We start from the raw sequence: 23,725 nt of genomic DNA, 5'->3' as shown, positions 1-23,725 counted from the left end.
ATACCTAAATCGAAGCCAATTTCGGAAATTGCATGCAATTTGGCGCTCTTCCGCCTGTAAGTACCTAAGCTCACGTAAGTTGTACAAACTATACTGAGCTACCGCCGCAAGCTACCCATCCAAGTTAATCGCACGAGCGACTAGCGCAAGCGAGGATATGCTGTTCAAATAAAGCTTTCGGTGATGCGAGTCATAACGATCTATCGCACTTGTACAGATAGTAATTTAAACGATGGATTGTTGCGACAGATCGACCGTGAATGGGAACCTTTATAAAATCTTCATTCCTTTTATATCAACTTTCGTAACAAGATCGTTTTTGGTACGTTATTCATAATTGCGACTACCTATTCATTGTTTTAATACAAAAAGGAGTTACAATAACAAAAATAATGATATTTCTAATTGATTGAGTGCTATGTAGGTAAATATAAGTATTTGTAAATAAACGTGGAGTCGGTTTCGAGTAGAAATACTTAAGCATCAGAGTGAATTGGATGTTATTTGCATTTCATTAAAGCTCAAATTTAAAATTTTCCTACAACTCTTTAAATCGGGCTGACAGGACGTTTGTAAAACAAAAAAGTACAGGATTTGCGAATCTAAAACTATTGTCATAAGGTCCATTTTCCTTTGACGATACAGAGTTTAATACCTGAAAATGACTCGATTGCGAGCGAGTTAATCGTTTACTAAAGCTACAGTTATAGGAGTTATAGGAAAATATCAGAGCATATTTCGTCGCCCATTATCCACCAGCGCGCGAACTAAACACTAAACTGTGAAATAGGTGGGTATAGCGAGTGTGGCGGCATAATATGTTATCGCGATGATTTCGCGCCAAAATTATGGTGTGAATTCACGCCTTGAATTACGCAGGAGTCTTGAGCCCGCAGTATTCATTTCAGTTCGTTTCAATAGTGTAACATGGTAGTTAAAGTTCTAAATTTTTAAGACATACCTTTTACTAAGTAATAAGTACCGTGAAAATTTTAATAAAAAAAAACTTGTGTGTACTTATGTACACGCGTTACAAGTTATACTTCTTTGGCGTAACAAGATTTCTTTCTTTCGCCTTATTCTACGTTTGTAGAAAAAAACTACACTAATAATAGAAACATAGTATCTAACATTGAAAGTTTTATTATAACGTATTATCTAGTGAAATAAAGTTTATTTAAATATCACATAAACATCATTTCTACATAAAAACGAAATGGACATAATAAACATAATTAAATTTGGAATACTAATGCACTCACAATGAGTCAGCAGACTCTGACAATTGAAAGTGTACACTGCCAAACATAGCTAACTTCAGGGTGTCGGTTTTTTGTGACGGTGTGCGCGCGTATCGTAAAAAATTACTATCATAATTTTTGCTTAACGCGCCAAAAGAAGTACCTATAACTTCAATAAGATGGATAATAAACAAAATACGTACCCATGTATATTATGATATTTTTTATTATCGCATAGATAACGAGAAGTTTACATAATAAGACAGATAAGAAAAAGAATACTATAATTACTGATGTTAGGTATATGCATAAAAATTATTTTACTGTTAAGGAATTTTACAAAAATAAGTAGTTATATCGTAGCAGGAGCGTATGCTATCAATTTATCATCGTCATCTCAACGGATGGACGTACACTGCACCGACGAACCTGACCCCACGCCGGAAATGGCAGCGTTGGATCCCCCACTACAGATTACTCTATAAATAAAAGTATTACTTGCACTATTTCCACGAATAACGCTCTACAGATAAGCTTGTCTATGATAAGGTTGCCATTATATAAAATAACATTGTAAACAATTACATGAACACGTTTGCGTAAGTGCCGCGGTAAAGAACACTAGAAGAAACTGGAAAATATAACTAATCATCTGATAACGACCAGCACTTAATATTTTTTTGTTAAAAATTAAATTGGATAGATTGCCATATTATTGAGTACCCTATTGGTATCTTGTATTAGGAAAAAAAAACACGCTTCTCATCCACCATAATATTATATAAAGGAATTTATGAAAATTAAGCTTAATTTGCTATACTCCGCGAACAGCAGGAGAATCTGTATGGTGTAATTTATAATTTCTTCAATCCTTTATATATTTTATTTATATATTTGTATAATTTTTAAATCTTATTGATTGCACCACCTACCTCTTTTCTATGTTTTTTCCTTTTACGCCTTTGGTTGCCTGGAAGAAATCGCTATGTAGCGATAAGGCCACCAAATTGTACTCTCTTGCTCTGTATTTACATCACTGAAACTACTTTTTTTCTTTGGTGTACAATAAAAGTTTATTCATTCCCTTAACAAAAATCAAAATACTGTGAAGAATGTATCAATAAATAAAAAATGTAAGTGCATTAAAAGTAATAAAATAAAATGATATTTTTCCTATGGACGTATGTTTTTATGATATTTTTTTATTTTAAAACATACTTTTTACTGTAATGAAAGGATATTTTACATAGTAAAACAAGTAAGTATGAAATATGTGCGCTACTCAACCTTTATCGTGACCGTTTGACCTCAAAAGAATCACGTGATGCACGTAAATGTTTATTGATTTACGTCACAGCGTCGCACCATTGTGTGCGTTATGAATGGGGTAATTGTTCGTATATGTGCAGGTCAGAGGTTTTTTTTCATACATAGTCTTATGAGTTAAACTAAGAAGACCATGAGGACCTGGGTTCGATAACCGGGTAACGCCAATAATGGTTAGGTAGACTGCTGGAAATTAAAGTCAGAAAATTAGCGATTAAAATATTCAAAACAGGTTTTTTATTCTACTACATATTAGTAGTAAGTGTAACAAGTGTGTAGCAAGTGTAACAAAAATATTCAAACCACTTTCAAACTTTACCTCTTTTTAACCAAACTCAAAAAAGAGGAGGTTATAAATAAATTAATATAATACGACAACTCACACATCGCCATCTAGCCCCAAAGTATGCGTAGTTTGTGTTATGGGTACTAAGATGACTGATGATTATTTTTTATGAATAATATATATAAATACTTATTATATACATATTAAGATTTGCAAAATTATTTTTTTGTTCGAAAGGGTTTTATTCCGAAGACCCATTGTTTAACATCGTTCTGATGATACGATGACAGACAGCTGTTTATACTCTTCAAAAAATTAAAGCAATTCAACTGTAATTGCTGCTAACACATTAATATTCATTGTTTACGCAATAACATAACATAACATCAAGCCTGTACACTCGAAAGGGTATGGATGTATTCGGTAAATTGGGGTTTTCTGCCAAACAAAAAGTAATGCTTATTTTTTCGATTCTGGAAGCTAGATGTAGCACATAGTATTCAAGCTTGGTTCATACAAACATTTTTGCTCTATATTTCGTTATCGTTCTTTGTACATTTATTTCTAAAGTTTGTTATTTTTTGGTAAAATGTTAATGCAGAAGATGCATTTACAGCGTGTTGTTTACAAAACACTGCTTTCTATTTACAATGACTAAGTGTGTAGACTTGAATCCCCGTCCAGCGCCCTACTGACCTAACCATTATCTGGGTGTTTACTGACCGCTTCCACTCGCATCCCTGACCTTTACAACTTGCCAAGGATAAGCATTTTCTCGGCTTTTCCTTGAATTTCGTCCAACTTCCAAGTGGAGGTTTTTTTTATACAAGAGAGCCTTGCCAACTGAAAATCAGCGCTGTAGGCTCCCGCTGGCGTATGCAGCACAATGCTGAGCTGGCATCTTTTAGTAGGTTGTGCCACACATAACATACCTACCGACCGTGATATTGTAATAATAAATAAATGCTTTTAATTCAGCCCTAATACCCATATGACAAAAATGACATAAATGTAAAAATATTTTTTTCTTTCCTTGCGCTTGACGACAACATGAATGAATACACTTTTATTGTAGGTAAACCAAAGGAAAAAGTAGTAACAAAAAAGAAAAAATAGTAAAAAAGTAGTGTAGCGATATACACGTAGAGCAAGAGAGTACAATTTGGTGGCCTTATCGCTACATTAGCAATCTTCCAGGCGACCAAAGACGCAAAAGGAAAAACATAGAAAAGAGGTAGGTGGTGCAACAAATGAGATATAAACATTACACAAAATATATATAAACATAATATATAACTAACTATAAATACACAAATAACTATATATCAACATTTCAACCAATTCACTTCCACTGCTGGACATAGGTCTTTTGTAGGGAGACAGAGAGCAATTATAAAGTCTAAGTTGCACTTGCCGAGAAAAAGTCTATTCCCCTCCGAAACACCGATGCCGGAATATCGTTGCAAACCTTAGCGGTACATATATATAAAAAAGAGGAAGAAAGAGCTTCGTACGTGTTGACTGAATGTCAACCACATGAGGATGCCACCGTTCACGGCGTCTCGGTGTTCTGTGGTAGAATGGTGCCGGAGGAACAAGGTTACGAAGTCCCTGAGCACACTCGCCAAAGTATATCCTATAAACACTGATTATTAAGTCACACAAATATTAAGTCGATAGCATTTGATGTCAGTTATGTGTGATGTTTTTTGGATCTGATGATGATACAGATAGCTCTATTCCTAATCTGCACCGAGTTATACCTGAATAAAAATGTTCACAGTGCTATCTATATTATTTCGTTTTTTTATATATATTTTTTTTTTAATTTCATTTTGTTGGTACTTAATTCCTAAGCAATTTGTGGTTAATGCTATCGATTATGCATAACTCATTTGTGGAAACTTCATTGGTTTATGTGATATAAAAATACAGCATTATTCTTATGTGTAATAGTTCTGTTTGTTTTTAATGAAAAGCTAATAAATAAATAAATATAGTTTAATCGACTGTCATTGATTGATATGATACCGTCGTAGAATTGCGCGCCGCTGATACTCGATGTAGGATGCCTCACCAAACTATACATTCCTCATATCAGCCCGCTACCGCCCCACTACCGGGCACGGGTCTCCTCACACAAAGAGAAGGGATTAAGGCCGTAGTCCACCACGCTGGCCCAGTGCAGATTGGTGGCCTCCACACACCTTTGAGGACATTGTCGGTAACTCTCAGGCAATGCAGCTCACGATGTTTTCCGTTACCGTTGAAGCAAGTGGTATTTTCTTTTCCTAAAACGCTCATAACTTAGATAAGTTACAGGTGCGTGCTGGAATTCGAACTCGGCCCCCCGAAAGCGAAGTCGATCTGTTACCCCACTTAGTTATCACTGCTTCAACCAATAAATAGTAGATACGGTACAAATTAAACAGGTTACTGTTACACTTAGAAAAATAAGTCACCGTGATTATTAATTGTTTATTTCGGGAAATTTTATAACGAGCTGAAACACGAATGAACTTGAGCCGAGCACGTGCCCGGTCACCGGACCCGGGTAATGAGTAATAGGCCGGATTTACATTTCATTGACCGTGCAATTTGCCACATGATCCTATAAAAGCACACTGTTTCGTGCTTCCACATTTCTTAGTGTTCCGAACATTTATCTTCGGTTTAAAATCCGATCTGGTACTTTTCGACTATGAATTTAGCAGTGGCGTGCTAGATGATATTCACAGGGTATGCAGATGATGTAAAATTAACGAGTTATAAAAAACTTAGGATACCTAGGCATTGAAAAGAAAGGATTTTGGAAGAAATCGCTATGAAGCGATAAGGCCGCCAAATAAGCAACAACGTATAAATAAATAAATATAAATATACTACGACAATACACACATCGCCATCTAGCCCCAAAGTAAGCGTAGCTTGTGTTATGGGAACTAAGATAGCTGTTGAATATTTTTATGAATATAATACATATAAATACTTATAATATACAGATAGACACCCAGACACTGAAAACCAATCATGTTCATCACACAAACATTTTCCAGTTGTGGGAATTGAACCCAGGGCCTAGGACTCAGAAAGCAGGGTAGCTGCCCACTGCGCCAGTCGGCCGTCTATACACGTTGTTTTGTTATACATATTACTTCATTCGTTCATTCATTCGTTTATAGGCATTGTAAGAGATATAAAAAGCATACTCTTAAATATGTACTGTACTGGAGATTTTCTTCATTTTATATCATTTGCATAACCTGTGCACGCCACTGGAATTTAGAATATTTTGGCAATATAAACTGCTCTGTAATTTTTCTTTTTTTTTTCATCACAGAAAAATACCACTTTACTTCAATTAAGTGTAATTATTCTACTAATCAAGTCCTTTCACTTGATACCCATATTGTGGGAGTAATGAAAAAATATATAATTCGCCATTTTATGGTTGCGGCCGTCATCTACTAATTCTCATTAAACATAGCTAAAAACGCAGATAGCAGGCAATTAATTTGAGTGCATCGTTTTTGATGCCATAGTGGATTAGTTTTAATAAGAACGTTTTGTGATCAACGCAATCGAATGCTTTGGACAGATCACTGAAAACACCATAGTTTGAATAAGAACCTTTTGTGTTCAACGCAATCAAATGCTTTCGACAGATCACAGAAAAAACTAATGGCATTCTGTGAACGTTCTCAGGCACCGTCTAAAATGATAGCGGGCTAACCTGTTACTCTCCTAACCTCTCACGAAACAAAAGTTTAATAGGGATGTTGGGATGGATACAGTACCCAAACACGAATAGTACATGCGCGCTACGGGCTTATATTGATACAAATTATTCAATGAAGCAACTTGTTTTCGTCGGGCCCGCCTCGCGTGGCGCAGTCACGTTTTGACCGCACGCACGTGACTCGGACGTAGGGTTAGCAACTTTTTTTAAAGAAATAGCGATTGATATCTGGTTTCAGGGAAAATAAAACAGTAGTACCAACTTGTAAATGTGAAAACTTATTGTTTGATACTCATCACGTAACAAAATTGCCGCAAAAGAATTTATAATAATTATATGACCTCCAATTTTCTTGTTTCGGTTTTAAGGTGTGCCAAATGAGCACATTGTACTACTAGTGTAGACTGTCCAAGTATTCCTAATGGATACCAACATATAAACAGTAAAGAGTGGAAGTTTGAGCACAAAAGATCCTGGAGGGTCGAAGTGCATCCGCTGAAGCGGGCCTCATTACAAGATAGATAGAAAGAGTGGAAGTTTTGTGTTATGACAATAGGTATACGTGGCTGGTATTAGTATATATAGTATATCATACTTTGTGTAAAAAAGAGTTACGGACTTAATTAGTTTAACAGATTATAAAGTACATGAAATAGGGTACAATACTGAATTTCAAGGTTGGCAACCCTATTCTGACGTCACAGTGGAATTTTATATCTAGGGCGAAGTATTCTATTGTGGAAGCGGTGATAGCCCAGTGGGTAGGACTTCGAATTCACTTTTGGGAAGCCGAGTTCGAATCCCAGCACGCACCTTTAACTTATCTAAGTTATGTGCGTGCATGCGGTTTCCACGCAGCATCGTACCGTTACGCAAAATCCATTGGAGGTATGTCTTTGTAGGTAAGGTGGGAACTAGCTACGACCGGAGCCTCCCACCTGATCAGATCAGGGAAAATTCCGAAATTATAAATTCCCAAATTACTTCCGCCGGGGTCGAATCCGGCACCTCTCACTTAAAAGACCACAACAGTCCTAACTCCGCCAGATTATCTACGAAATAAATTTTATTTAGATAAGTGCACGCTACTAAAATTTTGTTCATTTCCTCTTACATTCCGCTGTTATATGTTGAAATTAAATCTTTGTATTATATTCTAATTTATTTATTAACCGCGTTGCACGTGACAATCCGAATCAACTTGCTTATGTCACGCTCTAAATATAATTATTTTTAAAGTCATTAGGCTTCGATCGGGCGACCTTATACTTTGTACGTAATATGGAAAATTCCAGACACGTCATGTAAACAATACTATTTAGCAACATTCTTAGGAACAATGCGAAGGAGTTAAAACCGTAGTGCACCACGTTAGCCCAGTGCGGATTGGTGGACTTTGTAATATACATGTATATATATTTATATTGATACTGTACATATGTTTATGTTTATTGTTTATTAATTGCTACATGCACATACATAACCGTGGCATTGCAAAAAAAAATGTCGAAATTATTTTTATTTCTTTACTTAATTTAAATTATTATATCCAAAATAAAATTTATTATTGCAATTGATTTAAATATTAAAATATGTCAACTTAAAACAAGAATAATTTCGATTTACAATAATTATAGAATTAGGATTTAATGTCACACTTTTATTAATAATTGATAAAATTAATAATTAGGATATCATGTAATTGAGGTCATATTTAAAAAGGTCGTCTACGTCATAAAAATAACATTGAATAAGCCAATAAACGTTTATTGTTCAATTAAACATAGGTACAAGTTACATTACATCTGCACAATAGGTATAACTTATATTATTCTTATAATTTACTTGGATATACAGAAATCGACTGTGCTAGGTTAACAACCTTTGTTTGTAAAACCTTTGATATAAGCGACAGTATCGGAAAAGTCGCCTCAGGTTAAGCTCGTCTGTTTGTTTAGTTGTGATTATAACAATAAACATATTCCCTCATCACTGCAGGCGTCAGGATTCAAGCTTGCGTCTCAGCGATTCAGGTTCAGGACAGTAATAAGGTTGCTCTCCGCCGGCACAGTGGTCATTAAAATAGCGATTTGTAGTTTGCGGCCAAGAGATAGTTATGATAATTCTAATTTGTGTATGGCAAACTAGCGGTCCGTCGCGACTTCGTCCGCGTATAAGTCAACCTTAACAATAAAAAAAAAAAAGATGTATTGATCTGCCTTCGCGGACTTTTTTTAACTTTTAAAGGGGAACCACTTTGTCAAACATGTTGTTATCGAAATCTTAACCTTTTACGCAGCGCACGCAGCGGAGGCTCTCGAAAGGAATAAAATGCCTGATTTTGAAACATTCTTCATTGGCGCAATGATCCTATTGTTCTTAGCGTAATGATATATAGCCTATAGCCTTCAATAAATGATCTAACACTGAAAAAAATTTTCAAATTGAGCCAGTAATTCCTGAGATCATCGCGTTCAAGTAAACAAACAAACAAACAAACTCTAAAAGTATAAGATTAAGCTTAATTTTCATAATGACAATTCGTTTGTTTGCTTCATTAAGCAATTATAATAAATTAGATATAGGTACCCACAAAAAGGGTGAAAAAAAATTAAAAAAGTACCTAGTAATTTTCTACAATTTAAAAATGTTCTAGTAAATCTATCTATTTCTTGCTTTTTAGCTGTTTAATAAAAACGGTTTATATGGCAAAATTTTTTCTTTCACACTTATTGTATAGAAATACAAATACAATATACCTACTGCTTTAGAAATAGAAAAAAAACAAAGTAATAAAACTCCGTATAGATTACGGATAGATTATTAGATATTTATATGCACCTACCTTCTTGAGCTGTGTTTTACGCCATCGGTTGCCTGGAAGAGATCGCTATGTAGCGATAAGGCCGCAAGGTAATTTTTTTAATTACAATGTTTATGTGGTGTTTAATTAGGGTATTCATTCATTCACTCATTCAGCTTGAATATAGAAAACGGACATTAAAGAGGCGAAAATTAAATAAATTACTCTATTTTATCCCGGATAAACAATTGCACCCGACGAAAACGCGAGAACAATCTAGTTTCCTATCACAGGTATATATAATTACTTATTGCCTTCAACAGCGCAACCGATAACGTATCTATATTTAGAAATGTTACTTTTGCATAAGATAAGATACCTTATGATTCAGGCACGTGTCTCTGCAAAGTAATCCTAACTGAATACCTAATTATATAAATGCAAAAGTGCATTTGTTTGTCTGTTTGTCCTTCATCAATAAACTTGATTCATAGCATCGAGTTAGTTAAAGGAACGGACAGTAGCATTCGCTCCTTTTTATTACAGAAAAATGAAACGGTTCCCACGGGATTTGCAAAAAACCATACTAAACCTTGGGATTTTTGGGCAAGTGGGATTATTATAAATGCGAGTGTTTGTTTGTTGGTCAATCCGTCGATCACGCAGTGATAGAGTAAGGGATTGAAGTGAGATTTTGAATACATAATTTTATAGGAAATGTGCGGGTCTAAATGATTCGTTTCGGGGCCGCTATTTTGTACAGAAAAAGCCATGGTATGCTCATTTTAAGCCTAGGCAAATGCACAGTTCCTATGGAATATGTCTAACTCGCAATAAAAGCTCATTCTAAAATTGGATATCGGGTTTTGATAAAATTTTATTAGTATCTTAAGCCTTAGAAAAAACGTACGATACTTCTTATCTCAGAAAACCTACTATAAATGCTATTAATTATGAGAATGTCCTTCTTTCGAATAAGAACGCCCATCAACGCTTTGTGTACCAAGGGAAGAGACCACATTGAATAGTTCCAGAAAACACTCTCAGAAAAATATCCTGTAAAGTCTGACAAAAAACATGTTTTGTTTAGGATTAAAATTCATCAAGGTTACCTACTGAAAATATATATTTATGAAGTCACGCGCTCGGCTTATGGTAAATCAGGCATGTTAAGGCCTTATTTACGGTCACCAGCTATATTCTTATCATTTCGGGATAACTTTTGTTTTTAATTTATTTATTTAAATAAATCGATAAACATCGTTAAACTTCGCGACAATTAGACATATCATCATTATCATTATCAACCCATTACGGGCCCTCTACAGGACACTGGTCTCCTCCCACAAAGAGAAGGGTTTGGGCCGCAGTCCACCACGCTGACCAAGTGTCGGTTGGTAGACTTACTAGGCATATCAATACGGTGTTAAACATACTACTAGCGACTCTACCTGGCTTAGCTTTTTTCTAACTTATGTATAAGTTACAAAAAAAGTACCTATCAACTGACTAAAAAGTACCTATGACTGCAGGATGCAAGAAACTATTTCATTGTTCAAGGTTAAAGGTTAAGTTTAAATGTTAATTGTAAGTATCACAAATTTCCAAACCAAGTGACACCCGCTTCTATTCATTATTTTAAACTAAATCTATATATCAATACGTAAAGAAAAAACTTTGTATACCTTGAAGTATGAAAATTCCCACACTTATAGTTTATACAGAGGAGTGCAGAATGCTAATTTTTCTTTAAATTATGCATAATAAATACATTTTATCAATGAACAAAACATTTCACACACTAACACGAATAGTGTCAGTGCCCTGGCAAAATCTGTGACAAAAGTAAGTATAGTATTTAACAACAGAACCTTTATGATGTTCAAACTTATTATTTTAATTAATTATGATCGAAGTTTGACAACCACCACCACCACCACCAGTGGGACCACTAGTAAAATAAATGAGGAAATCATAGCAGAATGAAAAATTATTGGTTGCGTTAGCGAAGCGAACCAAAATATTTTGCCACCGATTAGATGCTTGTAATCAAAATCTAATACTCCTTGTCCTGAGAGTTGTGCCCAGTAGGTAGTAGCGTGAGCAGGATTCTTATGACGATGGTGACTCTCAATGCACACAACTCTGGGACTTTACTGAATTTCCCAGAATTCTGGTAAACCTAGCCTAAGTGGGTGTTATATGTAAAATTTCACGTGGACAAGGAGTGACTTAGTTAACTGTATAAACATTGAATAAATTCAAAAGTGGTACAAAGAAAACCTTGAAAAAAAAACAGAATAATGATAGAGGAAAATAGGACCTGCAGGACCAGATCAAATACGCTTTGAAAATACGACCGCGTAAAATAAACCCATCCTTATGTCGCATCTCACCAGTAAAGCTGGTATAAGATATTCTTGCTCGTAACTCGATTTTTTTCGAGTGATAAACACTTTAACGTCATGTAGTCAGAATAGACCTTAATTTTAAATTAAGGAAATTAATATACTGCGGATGATGCCTAACGACGAAAGTCTTCATTGAGTGTGCCCGGCCTGAATTACACATGGAGCGGAGATGTGGACTCTGACAGTTGACTTGATCCAAAAAGTCGCGCAACGTGCGATGGAGACAAACTGACTATTGGGATAAAATTCGCAACGTGGATATCCGTAAGAGAACCAAAATCTTTGACATAGCTCAAAGGGTAAGCAAGTTAAAGAGGCACTGGACGGCTTATGTCTGTCGTAGGACTGGTGGCCCTTGAGGCAGACGCATTCTGGAGTGGAGACTGCGACGATGTGATGTGGGACCTCCAGCCCGCTGGACACATGACATGATGATAAAAGGGTGTGGTTCAGCAGTGGATGGGCTGTTGAAGATGATGTTTGTATTCTCATTGACTTGTTGAAAGTGTAAGGCACTTCCAACGCGGCTTGCGGTAGAAGTCTCTGGGACTTATCTGGGAAACCATAAACCTACTAGCTTTTGAGTAGACACTGCTATAGTTTTTACTGAAAGAAATTAGATACAGCCCTAACGTCACATGCAAAATCATGTGTCTCCTGTCACTTAATAAGGTACGCGTCGCGTAGCGTAGGCACTATGCGCGTGTCGGTATTTTATATTCAATAGGGTTATAAACACTTAGAATGTTTTGAATTCGTTTGTATGGAAAAATAAATATGCTTCTTTTAATTTAATATTTCTACAGGATGAGTCGTTGTGAAATATATTTATGTATCTTTCAACATTATTTCGTAATTCGGTTACACGTAGTATAATATTAAAGTTGAATTACTTTAAATTCTTTTTTCAGTTATTTTTTATGCCTGCTTTATCTTTTTACAATAATAATAACTCTGCCCAGTTTACCAAAGGTTAGACTGGTAGAAAATGCCTCCAGGTATTGTCTCGCCTGTTTAAATATTTCTTACTGATGTTTAGTGCAATAAAGAATTAAAACAAACAAATCTTATTTACTTACTTTATTTTCTTTGTTTCATATCTTTTTTAATATTATGTTTAAACCATTGAATTAAGAACTTACAGAACCCTCATTCAGCCATTATTGTATGCAGTGCATTGCGTTCAAAAACAAGGAAAACGCCACACACACGTCTCACTTTACACCTGCGAAATGACATTTTTTTTCCCATTTTCCCATTTTATGGTGAACGCTTAAAACATTCGAGGTAAAATAATTACTGTCAACTGCTTAATGGTATAAGGTGACTTATTGTTTGTTCGAGAAAGCATTCTAAAGTGGAGTGGTTTTTGATACTTCAATATTGGTCCTGTACACGGTTTCTGTGTTTTCTTAAATCTGTTTTTAAAACCTGAAATGAACTGTTTATTTTTTTATTTTAAACCCTTACTGACGCCTTTATTCTCCTGTTCCAGCTACAACTCTAACGACGAGTTTGGGAGGGGAGGCGAGCAGTTGAACTTCGCCGCGCCGCCGTCCGATGACGAGGCGGACTACCCACCCGGCGCCTATCTCAAGAAGGGGAAGGTCTCGAGGGCAAGTCAAACTGAATATGCCCGATTTTTACCCTCTTTCTTATCTTTGTTTGTGTGTGTTTTGTCACTCATCATTCATTCTAAAATAAAAATATGGATGTAATGTATTTTGTGTGTTTTATAATTAAAATCCATAATGTAGTATGTATGTAATATGTATTATATGCACCACCCAACTTTTTTCTGTAACTGTTTTTTATCTTCGCCATTGGTTGCTGGAAGAAATCGCTATGTAGCGATAAGGCCGCCAAATTGTATACGTTGTTTTGTTATACTTTTCTTTTTGTTCTATGTACTTTTTGTGGTGTGCAATAAAAGTATATTCATTCATTCAATGTAGGAAACTGCTTAGGAAGTATGTGTTCATTAATCCTGATGTTAAATCATTTAAAGTTTTATATTCTTCGATTCATAAATACTTCTGCCGAGGGGCATTGGAAATACGGCCTCCATGCGCAACTGCGGGGGATAGAGTTATTAAACCCACTATGCTGTTCCAATGCCGATTAAAATACTATGATGGCAGATTGGCGCAGTGGGCAGCGACCCTGAAGTCTGAGTCAAAGGCCGTGGGTTCGATTCCCAAAACTGGAAAATGTTTGTGTGATGAACTGATTGTTTTTCAGTGTCTGGGGGTTTATTGTATATTAAGTATAAATATTTATGTATATTATTCATTAATCATTTATCAGTCATCTTATTACCCAAGCTACGCTTACTTTGGCGCTAGCTGGCGATGTGTGTATTGTGGTAGTATATATATATTCTTTATTTATAATGTGAGTTGTCAGGGATATAACTGTGATTGTTAGGTAACATGTAAACGAGATTGACGGCCGATTGTACTTTACGTACAGGCTTAAAGCCTAATTACACGACTTAACATTTACTTGTAGGCTAGTAAGCAAGGCATAGGTCAAAGGCTCTCGGTTATTAGCGCCGATATCAATAGCTTATAACTGTCCACTAACGTGTGGACTAAAGGCCTCTCCGTTTGCGGTGACTATGGGCGGACAGGGCGGACGAATTCTGGAGTGGAGACTGCGAATCGGTAAACGAAGTGTGGGACCTCCAGCCCGCTGGACACATGACATGATGAAAGGGTGTGGTTTAGCAGTGGATGGGCTGTTGATGAAAGATGATGTTTGTATTCTCATTGACTTGTTGAAAGTGTAAGGAATATCCAACGAGGCTTGCGGTAAAAGTCTCAGGGACTTTTCTTTAAAACCATAATCCTAATAGTTTTCCAGTGAACAATTACTGAATGAAATTATATACCGCCCTTACATTAGAGGTAAAATAATTACTGTCAACTGCTAAATGGTATAAAGTCACTAACCCTTTGTTTGAGTGGTGTGGTTTTTTATACTTCAATGTTGGTCGTGTACACGGTATCGGTGACTATGTGCGGACTGGGCGGACGCGTTGGTGTTGGCAGAAGATGGTAGTAGTAGCACAGAAGGAGCAGCTTCTTGTCGATTATATACCCTTAGAATTTGTAATTATACAAGCTCCCATACAACAGACATGATTTTTATTGTCGTTTTCATAGATGATACGGAATCCTCGTGCGCGATTTACTACGACTCTAACTTGACTGTTTTTTTTATGGTAACTTGACAGGAACTTCATTTTTGAGTTCATTCGGTACAGTTTAGTTGTCATAAGAAACCAAAGCTGTCTCATCTAAGCCTTACCACCCCATATACTTATTATCCCTTTTAATTACAGCAAGATCCTATGTCTCATCGGATCATAGAGAAGCGACGTCGCGATCGCATGAACAACTGCCTGGCGGACCTGTCCCGCCTCATCCCGCCGGATTACCTCAAGAAGGGCCGCGGCCGCGTTGAGAAGACTGAGATCATAGAAATGGCGATCAGACACCTCAAGTTCTTACAGGACCGCGTCAATGGTTAGTGCGGAATCCTGCGAAATGGTCGAAGTAATTCGGTTATACAAATCGCTACACTCAACTAAATGAATATACAAAAAAATATATATCAGATAACAATAGTACATAGAATCTATCGATCGATCTATCTAACTAGCTAGTTAGATAGATCGAACTGGCTAGATAGATCGATCGATCGATCGATATGTTCAATATGGCAACTTGAACGACTGGTGTTAAAGTTTTATTTTATCTTCCTTGTCTATGAATTAGGATATCTATGTTATTCATAGTTTTTACATTTTGTTTTTCTTGCTTCAAAATAGCGATTTAAAAGAAATAACTTAAAACCTAAAGGAACAGACGATAAATTAGTTCGCCACTAATTTATCGTCTGTTTCTGATGCCGCTTTGAAACTGATTAGGGGTATAGGTATAATCTATCTGCCATACCCCTAACAGGTAAGCCCGCTACCATCTTAGACTGCATCATCACGAACTACAGATCAGATTGCAGTAAAGGGCTAACTTGTGTTGAAAAAAAAAATTTTTACTCTACTGTCGCCTCTGTTAAATAATGTAACTACTGCCAGGTTTCTTATTCGTATGGTACAATGAAGTATATTTCTTTTTTGGATATAGCAATTTAGTTTTGTAATATCATTTATTTTAAGAACTACCGATTTAGTTCGGTGTATAGATTTGTTTACATCTGAATTAGGATCAATGCCAAAGTTTGATGTTCTTTGTTCTATTTTATTTAATTCTTTTATTCAAGCAAGTGTTAGACTGCTACCTCCTTTGAAACCTTCAACCCTGGTCCCAACCGGCAAACCCGTACCTGCTTGCGATTGAGAGATAGGTGCCATATGTGATATTTACTACTTGCGCTACCAATTCGATTGCGTGAAAGCAAAATCTCGATTAATATGGTAACAAAACATTGCCACCTTGTGACAGTAAGTACTGTTTCCCAGTATTTTAACTAGATGGCGCTGGTTCGATACCATATAAATCGTAGTTTGATTTTACGCGTTCAATTAATTAAATATAAGTTTAAAGTTGGCAATCTGAAGCAGTGATAGCGCATTGGGTAGGAAATCGACTTCACTTTCGGGGGGCCGAGTTCGAGTCCCAGCTCGCACCTCTAACTTTTCTCAGTTATGTGCGTTTTAAGTAATTAAAATATCACTTGCTGCAACGGTGAAGGAAAACATCGTGAGGAGACCTGCATGCTTGAGAGTTCTACATAATGTTCTCAAAGGTGTGTGGAGTCCACCAATCACGCTCTGTTTAATATCTCAAAGACGTGTGGAGTCCACCAACCCGCACTAGGCCAGCGTGGTGGATTACGGCCTTAACCCCTTTTCACTGTAGGAGGAGGAGACCCGTGCTCGGTAATGGTTTGATGTGATGATGATGAGGATGAGACAATCTCACACGAGGCCCTCTAATTTCACCACCGAAAAGGGGCTAAGGCCGTAGTCCACCACGCTGGCCTAGTGCGGATTGGTGGACTCCACACGTCTTTGAGAATATTAAAGAGAACTCTCACGCATGCAGGTTTCCTCACGATGTTGTCCTTCAACGTCAAAGCAAGTGGTATTGTTATTGCTTAAAACGCACATTACTTAGAAAAGTGAGAGGATGGGATTCGAACTCGCCCAACCGGAAAGTGAAGTTGTAGTTGAATCCACTGGGCTATCGCGCCAGCACGCTTCCACCTAGAGAGCGCTCTAAGTGGAAGCGTGCTAAATTGGTGTTATAAAGTGGTGCTTTTAACGTTCCTCGTGGAACATATAAAAGTTACATCCTAGTACCACGTGGAACTTATTAAAGATGTGCTTTGTAAATACATATATCGTAAGTTACCAACGGAGTGATAGATTTTCTGCTATAAATCACTATCCAGTTACAATACTGTTTCCCAGTATTCAAACTAGATGGCGCTCTGTCGATTGCATACAAATGGTAATTAAATCTCACGCGATCGAATAGGATATCTCTTGGCATTCAAGCGTGGTCGCAGTCTAGCGCTTATATCTGTGTTGTCAGTAACGATGCCAATTCTGATTATATACACAAAACTATAAAATAAACTAAGTTGACAGGTCTAGTCGTGGTATGCTTTAGCCGTGGCTAGTTACCACCTACCGACAAAGACGTGCCGCTAAGCGATTTAATGATCCGGTGCGATGTCGCGTGGAAACCTATTAGGGGTATGACTATCATGCTCCCTAACAGGTTGGCCCTCTACCATCTTAGACTGCATCATAACTTACCACCAGTTGAGATTACAGTCAACGGCTAATTTTTACTACATACTTTTTACAACTATTACTACATATTTTTTACAATTTATCACAGGAAATATTGTAAAAAAGACTGTACCTTTAGACTGTCAGCCTAGTTAAAAAATTTATGTAACAGTATTGGAACCAATCAGTGGCGTGTATAGAGGGTATGCAATGGGTATGCAGATGATATAAAATGAAGAAAATCTCCAGTACGAGTTATAAATACTCAGGGATAGGCTTTTTATAAGTCTTACAATGCCTATCCTTAAGTTTTTTATAACTCGTACTGGAGACTTTCTTCATTTTATATCATCTGCATACCCATTGCATACCCTCTATGCACGCCACTGGAACCAATAACTTCCTTAAGAAAGAGAATCTTATTAGACTTTTAAAAAATATGGGTTTATGTTGTAAGATTAAGGAAAACAAATTTACAACAATAAAACATAGGTATTATTTCTATTTGATAATAATTCATTGATATTAGCTGCTTCCATCATTTTATTGCTACAAGAATCTAACAGAAGAACAAACTGACAAACCTTAATTACATCTTATTAAACCTGTCAGACCTTGATTCGCTCAATCAATAAAATAAATTTAAAGGTCTATTAATTATTGCATATTTTAGTAATATAGGACGCACGTATGTGCTACCACAAAGTTCTAAAAACATGTGGAAATGAGAATTATATTATTGTAAATTAAAACAAAGAAATTCAGGTAGTCAGGCATATAAGAATATTGGCTTGTGACTATCGATTACTTAGTTTTCTTCAGGTGCTTCACGATTGATTGACGTTAGAATTATTAAATTAGTAAGTAAACTGCATAAGTCATGAATACATTTGTTTTGATTGAAACCCATTTGAAATTTTTATTCTGATATGCTCGTTTTGTTACTATTTAAATAATTGTATGCTTCTAAAAATGTTACGGCTGTACTCGCTTTTTTATTTGATTATAAGGATAACGTAATAGTTTGTACTAAACAAGTTTTAATGCAAAAAAAAATCATGAAAGACTCGCGGACAAAAGAGTTATTATTAAGATTTCAATCTTTATCGGTCGCTTACAAATGTTGTGCTTAAGTATTTGGAAATTATTCTAAAGCGCTTACTTTTACGGAAGACGGATTACGATCGCTTTGGTAAAAAAAAACAGTATCTGGTTAAACGCCTGATATGCATATACTACGATGACAAAGCGTAATCGATTATAATAAAATATGTAATAAACCAGTGGTGCCCGCGTTCTGCGTACGCGTTTGTTACGGTTTCTTACAAATCCCTTGGGAACCGTTTGTTTTCCGGGGACAAAGTAGTAAGTAAGGGATTGTATCATAGACGTGTTAAAAAGCGAGGACAGCCGTTGAGCAAAATCAATCTGTGGTATGCCACTACACTGAAGGAATCTAATGTTTGCGAGAGTCCCCGCCCGAAGATGTTCCATCTTGCGCGTGGGTTGTTGTAGCGGCCGAGCGACAGGCTGGCGAGGAATTCCGCTCCGGATACCAAGAAGCCGTAGCAGAGGCTGTTCGCTTCCTCGTCGAGGTTCAGGGCTTCTCACCGAGCGACGGACTATGCGTGCAGCTCGCTTCGCATCTGCAGCGACACTGCGAAGTCGTTACCAAAGGTTGGTTAGTTTACATAACTATTCTCCGCTCAGCAGGCAATTTTGCAGGACCAGGGACTATGTTAACACAGGTTTGTGCTACGTTTGGCCAATTTTAGATTGTATCTTTGCACAGCCCGACTGCATATTCAGAAAGACATCACTTTTGGAACTTTAAATTCCTCATCTACCTTTTTATATTTAGGTCATAAAATAGCGCTCCAAGATAATTTTTGCATTCAGCCGGTTTTAAGCATCAATCAAAAGACATTAGATTGTTTTCACCTAGTCATTTGGCCTGCCCAGCACTTCAACAGCTCCTATCTCCATCTTATAGGTGACGCGATGCTACGTGAGAAGACACGGTCAAATCCCGGGACGTCATCTTCAGAGACAACAAGTTCGTCGAGCAGTTCTCAAGGATTCGCAGTCAAGGTCATCCAGAGGCCTGAAGTACCGCCGGCGTTTCAACCGGAGCCTTATGAGCAGGAACTCTCAACTGGGCCCTCATATCCTACGGAATGTGAAAGGGGTAAAGATAATTTTATTCCCTTGTTTAGTTTGATAATTTTAATTATAGATTTCTTCATGCTAGTCTGGTCTCTATCCCATCCTTGTCTTTATGCCCTACTTAAAGACCAGGATATGATACCTAACTTGAATTAAAGACATTTGATATTCTGAAAGCTAATAGGAACTCTGATGTTTCCTATATGAAGTAGATATGTTTTCGTAGGCTAAGAAATTATAGGTTGCATATGAAACAATGCCATATAAGATCCAGTTTGAAGAATTTTAAGGTCACAGGTACTCAATGCGATCTCATATATTTACAGCGATAAAATCTCTGGATGAAACTTTAGCAGAAACATTTGCATTAAAGATTTATAGAATACTGCTGTCAAACTTTCTTCAATAAAAGCTGTTTCATGAGAACTAGTGTGACGCGCCTTTTACGCCGATATAAGCTAATAAAGTCAATTTTATTTCAGTACAAAATCCACCAGAAGCGGAGAGTGCAGAGCCCTTGCAGCTGGACGGCCGCTTCAAGCGCGAGGCGCTGCGCAAAGTACGCAAACTGGACCACTCTGAACACTACCTCCATTCCTACAAGTTCAAGAACTCTATAGAGAGGCGATTTAGCAGATCGCTGGATACCGAGGTAGATTTTATTGTTATTTTGTAACCTAATCCTACCAATACAATTACGTTTTTAACCACTCACAAAGAAGGTTGGCAAAACGATACTGTTTTGTGTGCACCAAGATTCTACCGGTTTTTTCCCCCATTTCGTTAAGTTATAATTTGTGAACATATTGTAAATGTGTTAACAGGATGCGCACTGAATTCCGTGCGGAATTTCCGTTAGTCTCACAAAATGGCAAATCAAATAAAGCTTTTGTATGGGATTTGTCACTTCGGATATCTTTTATTTAATATTTACGTGGTACGAAGTTTACCAAATCATCTAGTTTTATTAAAAAAAATTATCCTAGCATGTTCACTATAATTATTAAAGTGTTAAACTCGGGGTCAACCTTAATGCAAGAATAAAATAAATCAAGAGTACTTATGCTTAAAATCCATTCCAAACATTTCATGGGGAGGAGTATCTAGCTTTCTTTTAAATACCAATATGTCGTGCAGGTGAAGGATTCTACACCGCCCAACGGAGTTAATGGAGCGAGTCACGGCAAGCTCTTGAAGAGGCGTCGAGCCATCAAGCCAGCTCCTCCCGCATCCACATCTGCATCCACTTCTGCATCCACCTCCACTGAAGATGCCAGGGATACCTCGCCACAGGTACTGCCTAAATTATGATCCTATTAGAATCCTACTGCTCAGTAAAGGTTTATCTTATAGGATGCCCCTACCGTTGAGTATTTTTGCTGCTCCATTGCAGATTGGCGGACTTAAACGATTATTATCTAATAGTGACGGCTGTACAAGTACTGTGATTTTCTTGAGAGAAAACTCAATCATATAAAAAACACCAGAAAGAAACCTTGCTCGCTCGACCTTGTAGTTCCTGTCATAAAAACTAACAACTTTAGTTCTAAGAATTTTCAAATTTCAGTATTAATTAATTTCTTACATAAAATTAATAAATATTATTATTTCTGTGACATTACACTGTGAAAACAAATACTACTGCACGATGGAGTCGTGGGTCGCGCGCTGTTGCCGATATAACATTACAGAGTTGAAATAAGAAGAGCAACTATGTAAAATATTGAATATTTCACAAACAATCGATTTAAAAAAAATCGTAAAACAAAAGTTGTTCGTTTTAATGTAAACTAAATGCCGAAAGTTTTCTGGTATTTTTTATTTAACCATAACAACAGCACAATAAGGTAGAACGTACAATTTGTCGCCCTTATCGCTATATAGCGATCTCTTCCAGGCAACCAAAGGCATACGAGAAAATGCTATATTTATTGTATTATTAACTAATTCTATATTTTCAGGATACATCAAGTGAATCGCCTCATCACCACCAGTACGACAAGCCTCAGCTACCGACGCAATATGTGCCAGTCTTCGCTCTCAATTCATTAGGTAAGATTTGAGTCTCCTTTTATTTAACAAGTGTTTTAAGTTTACCACATAAATTAAAGAATCCAGGTTACAAACGGACATTTAAAAAATATTTTAGCATTTAATAGCATGATTAGAATTGAAGTAGTAGTTGAGTTGTTTGTGACAGAGCTCTTCCGGGGAAGTACCACCACCATGCATATTTTTGCCGCTAAGCAGCATTGTTGGAATGCTGTGCTGGTGTATATATATAATATTAGAGGCAAATAAGGCTTAGCACCTTCACCTTCTCAGCTTGATGGATACAGGTCGTTACATTGCAGGATATATTACCTGCGTGCTCTACTATGTTTGTGGGCGATGATTTTCCTACATCAAGTGGGCTATTAGCTACAAATATTACTACGAAAACATATATTAGATACTGAGCTGAGCTTTATTATAGTGGTCAAATATGTTCTCAAATTTCCAAAGCTTGCCAAAAACAACGTAGCTTGTGTATGTAGCATGTGTGCCATTCATAAAACTAGATCAATTTCTACAGGAAAATACTACGTGCCACTAAGCGTAGAGTACAGTTGCATAGCACGGCAGCTGGGCGCTATGGACGCAGACTCACGCCCTGTCACAGCGTTGCATCCTGTCACCATACACGTCAACTTTCCCTGCCTCAACTACCATGTGAAACGGGAGCCCGGTGAACGGCAATGGCGACCTATGTAAAAAGGCTTCTAGCCAGACTAGTACTAAGAATTTAAAAAATACAAAGTAGACAATGTGTTATATACTACTTGTTGAAAACTTGATTTATTAAATACAGACCGCATAGTGTGCGATTTTCTAACTATGTTTATTAATTCGCCATTTTTATAGCTATCATCAAACTTATCTACGATCACTCAGGGACACTTATAGCTTCACTTAAAGGGTCGTTAAGTAGCTTATATAAAAAACTTTTTCACTTTACTTTTAGTTTCAGAGATCAAGCTTTATAGTTGGCCGGCATCAGTTACAATACCGTACTGTCGCTAGATGGCGCTTATCATATAAATCTTGTATTTCATACATTTTTTTACAAACCTATTTCAGTCAATGAATTCTATATACGCATCTATTAGAAAAGTAGTATATAACACGTTTATGGCTAATACTAAATACACATGTGCCAAAAATTAATTCCGTACAACGCTGCTGGTACAGCCATGTACCTATTTAAATCTTTGACAAGATGTTCTTCAAGGATCTTTGTTACAATGATGTAACATCCAAACGAATGTTAAAAGAACTTGGCTTTGTGCACTACCGTGCGCCTTGGATAATTCCTTTGTTTGAATATGACAGATTTTGTTTGTAATACTTATATTTTGGTGATATTATATTTAAGCTGGATCCACGCGCAAGATTGATGTCGTACTTTGGTATCCGATCGTAGTTAATGTTGACGCTACATTTTCGAATTTGTTTGAATTAACTATGAAATGGCGATCATCATTGGCGTGCATAGAGGGTATGCACAGGGTATGCAGATGATATAAAATGAAGAAAATCACCGGTACGAGTTATAAAAAACTTAAGGCAGTGTAATAGTTATAAAAAGCCTACCCTCAAGTATTTATAACTCGTACTGGAGATTTTCTTCATTTTATATCATCTGCATACCCTGTGCATACCCTCTATGCACGCAAGTAACAATCATGTACCAATCTACGATTTTGAAGACTCATAATTGTGTTTACTTACATACAAGGAGTTCTCACAGTGTATCTGAACGCACAGTTCAAGTTCCGGGAACCATTTTATTAAAGACTGTTTTACGACTTACGATGCCTGAAATTTCAAATTTAGGGATGAGTTTTTGTAAAACCTGCAGTTTTTAGCAGACGCTTATAAATAAAATAGTTTTAGGAAATTCTTAAAATCAATTTTAAATGATTCTACTTGGAAAACAGAACTTA

At 36.6% G+C, this 23,725-nt stretch overlaps 1 protein-coding gene across 3 annotated transcripts in view; it reads left to right on the top strand.

The window, feature by feature from the left end:
* Positions 1-23,308, top strand: part of LOC120625663 (transcription factor cwo) — a 39,780-nt gene extending 16,472 nt beyond the window's left edge. The window contains exons 2-9 of one of the 3 annotated variants that reach the window (XM_039892779.1): positions 13,302-13,422; positions 15,153-15,336; positions 19,089-19,250; positions 19,567-19,761; positions 20,222-20,391; positions 20,877-21,032; positions 21,701-21,791; positions 22,315-23,308. In XM_039892779.1, coding sequence (XP_039748713.1) covers positions 13,302-13,422; positions 15,153-15,336; positions 19,089-19,250; positions 19,567-19,761; positions 20,222-20,391; positions 20,877-21,032; positions 21,701-21,791; positions 22,315-22,493 — 1,258 coding nt within the window. In that variant the 3' untranslated portion in view covers positions 22,494-23,308. The remainder of the gene's footprint in view (positions 1-13,301; positions 13,423-15,152; positions 15,337-19,088; positions 19,251-19,566; positions 19,762-20,221; positions 20,392-20,876; positions 21,033-21,700; positions 21,792-22,314) is intronic. The other 2 variants (XM_039892780.1, XM_039892781.1) reach the window with 2 other exon arrangements.
* The last annotated feature ends 417 nt before the right edge of the window (positions 23,309-23,725 follow it).

This window comes from Pararge aegeria, chromosome 8, assembly GCF_905163445.1.
Source record: "Pararge aegeria chromosome 8, ilParAegt1.1, whole genome shotgun sequence".
In the NCBI taxonomy this organism is placed as follows: Eukaryota; Metazoa; Arthropoda; class Insecta; order Lepidoptera; family Nymphalidae; genus Pararge; species Pararge aegeria.
The sequence above is the reverse complement of the archived record's forward strand: the minus strand, read 5'-3'. Positions and strand labels throughout refer to the sequence as shown.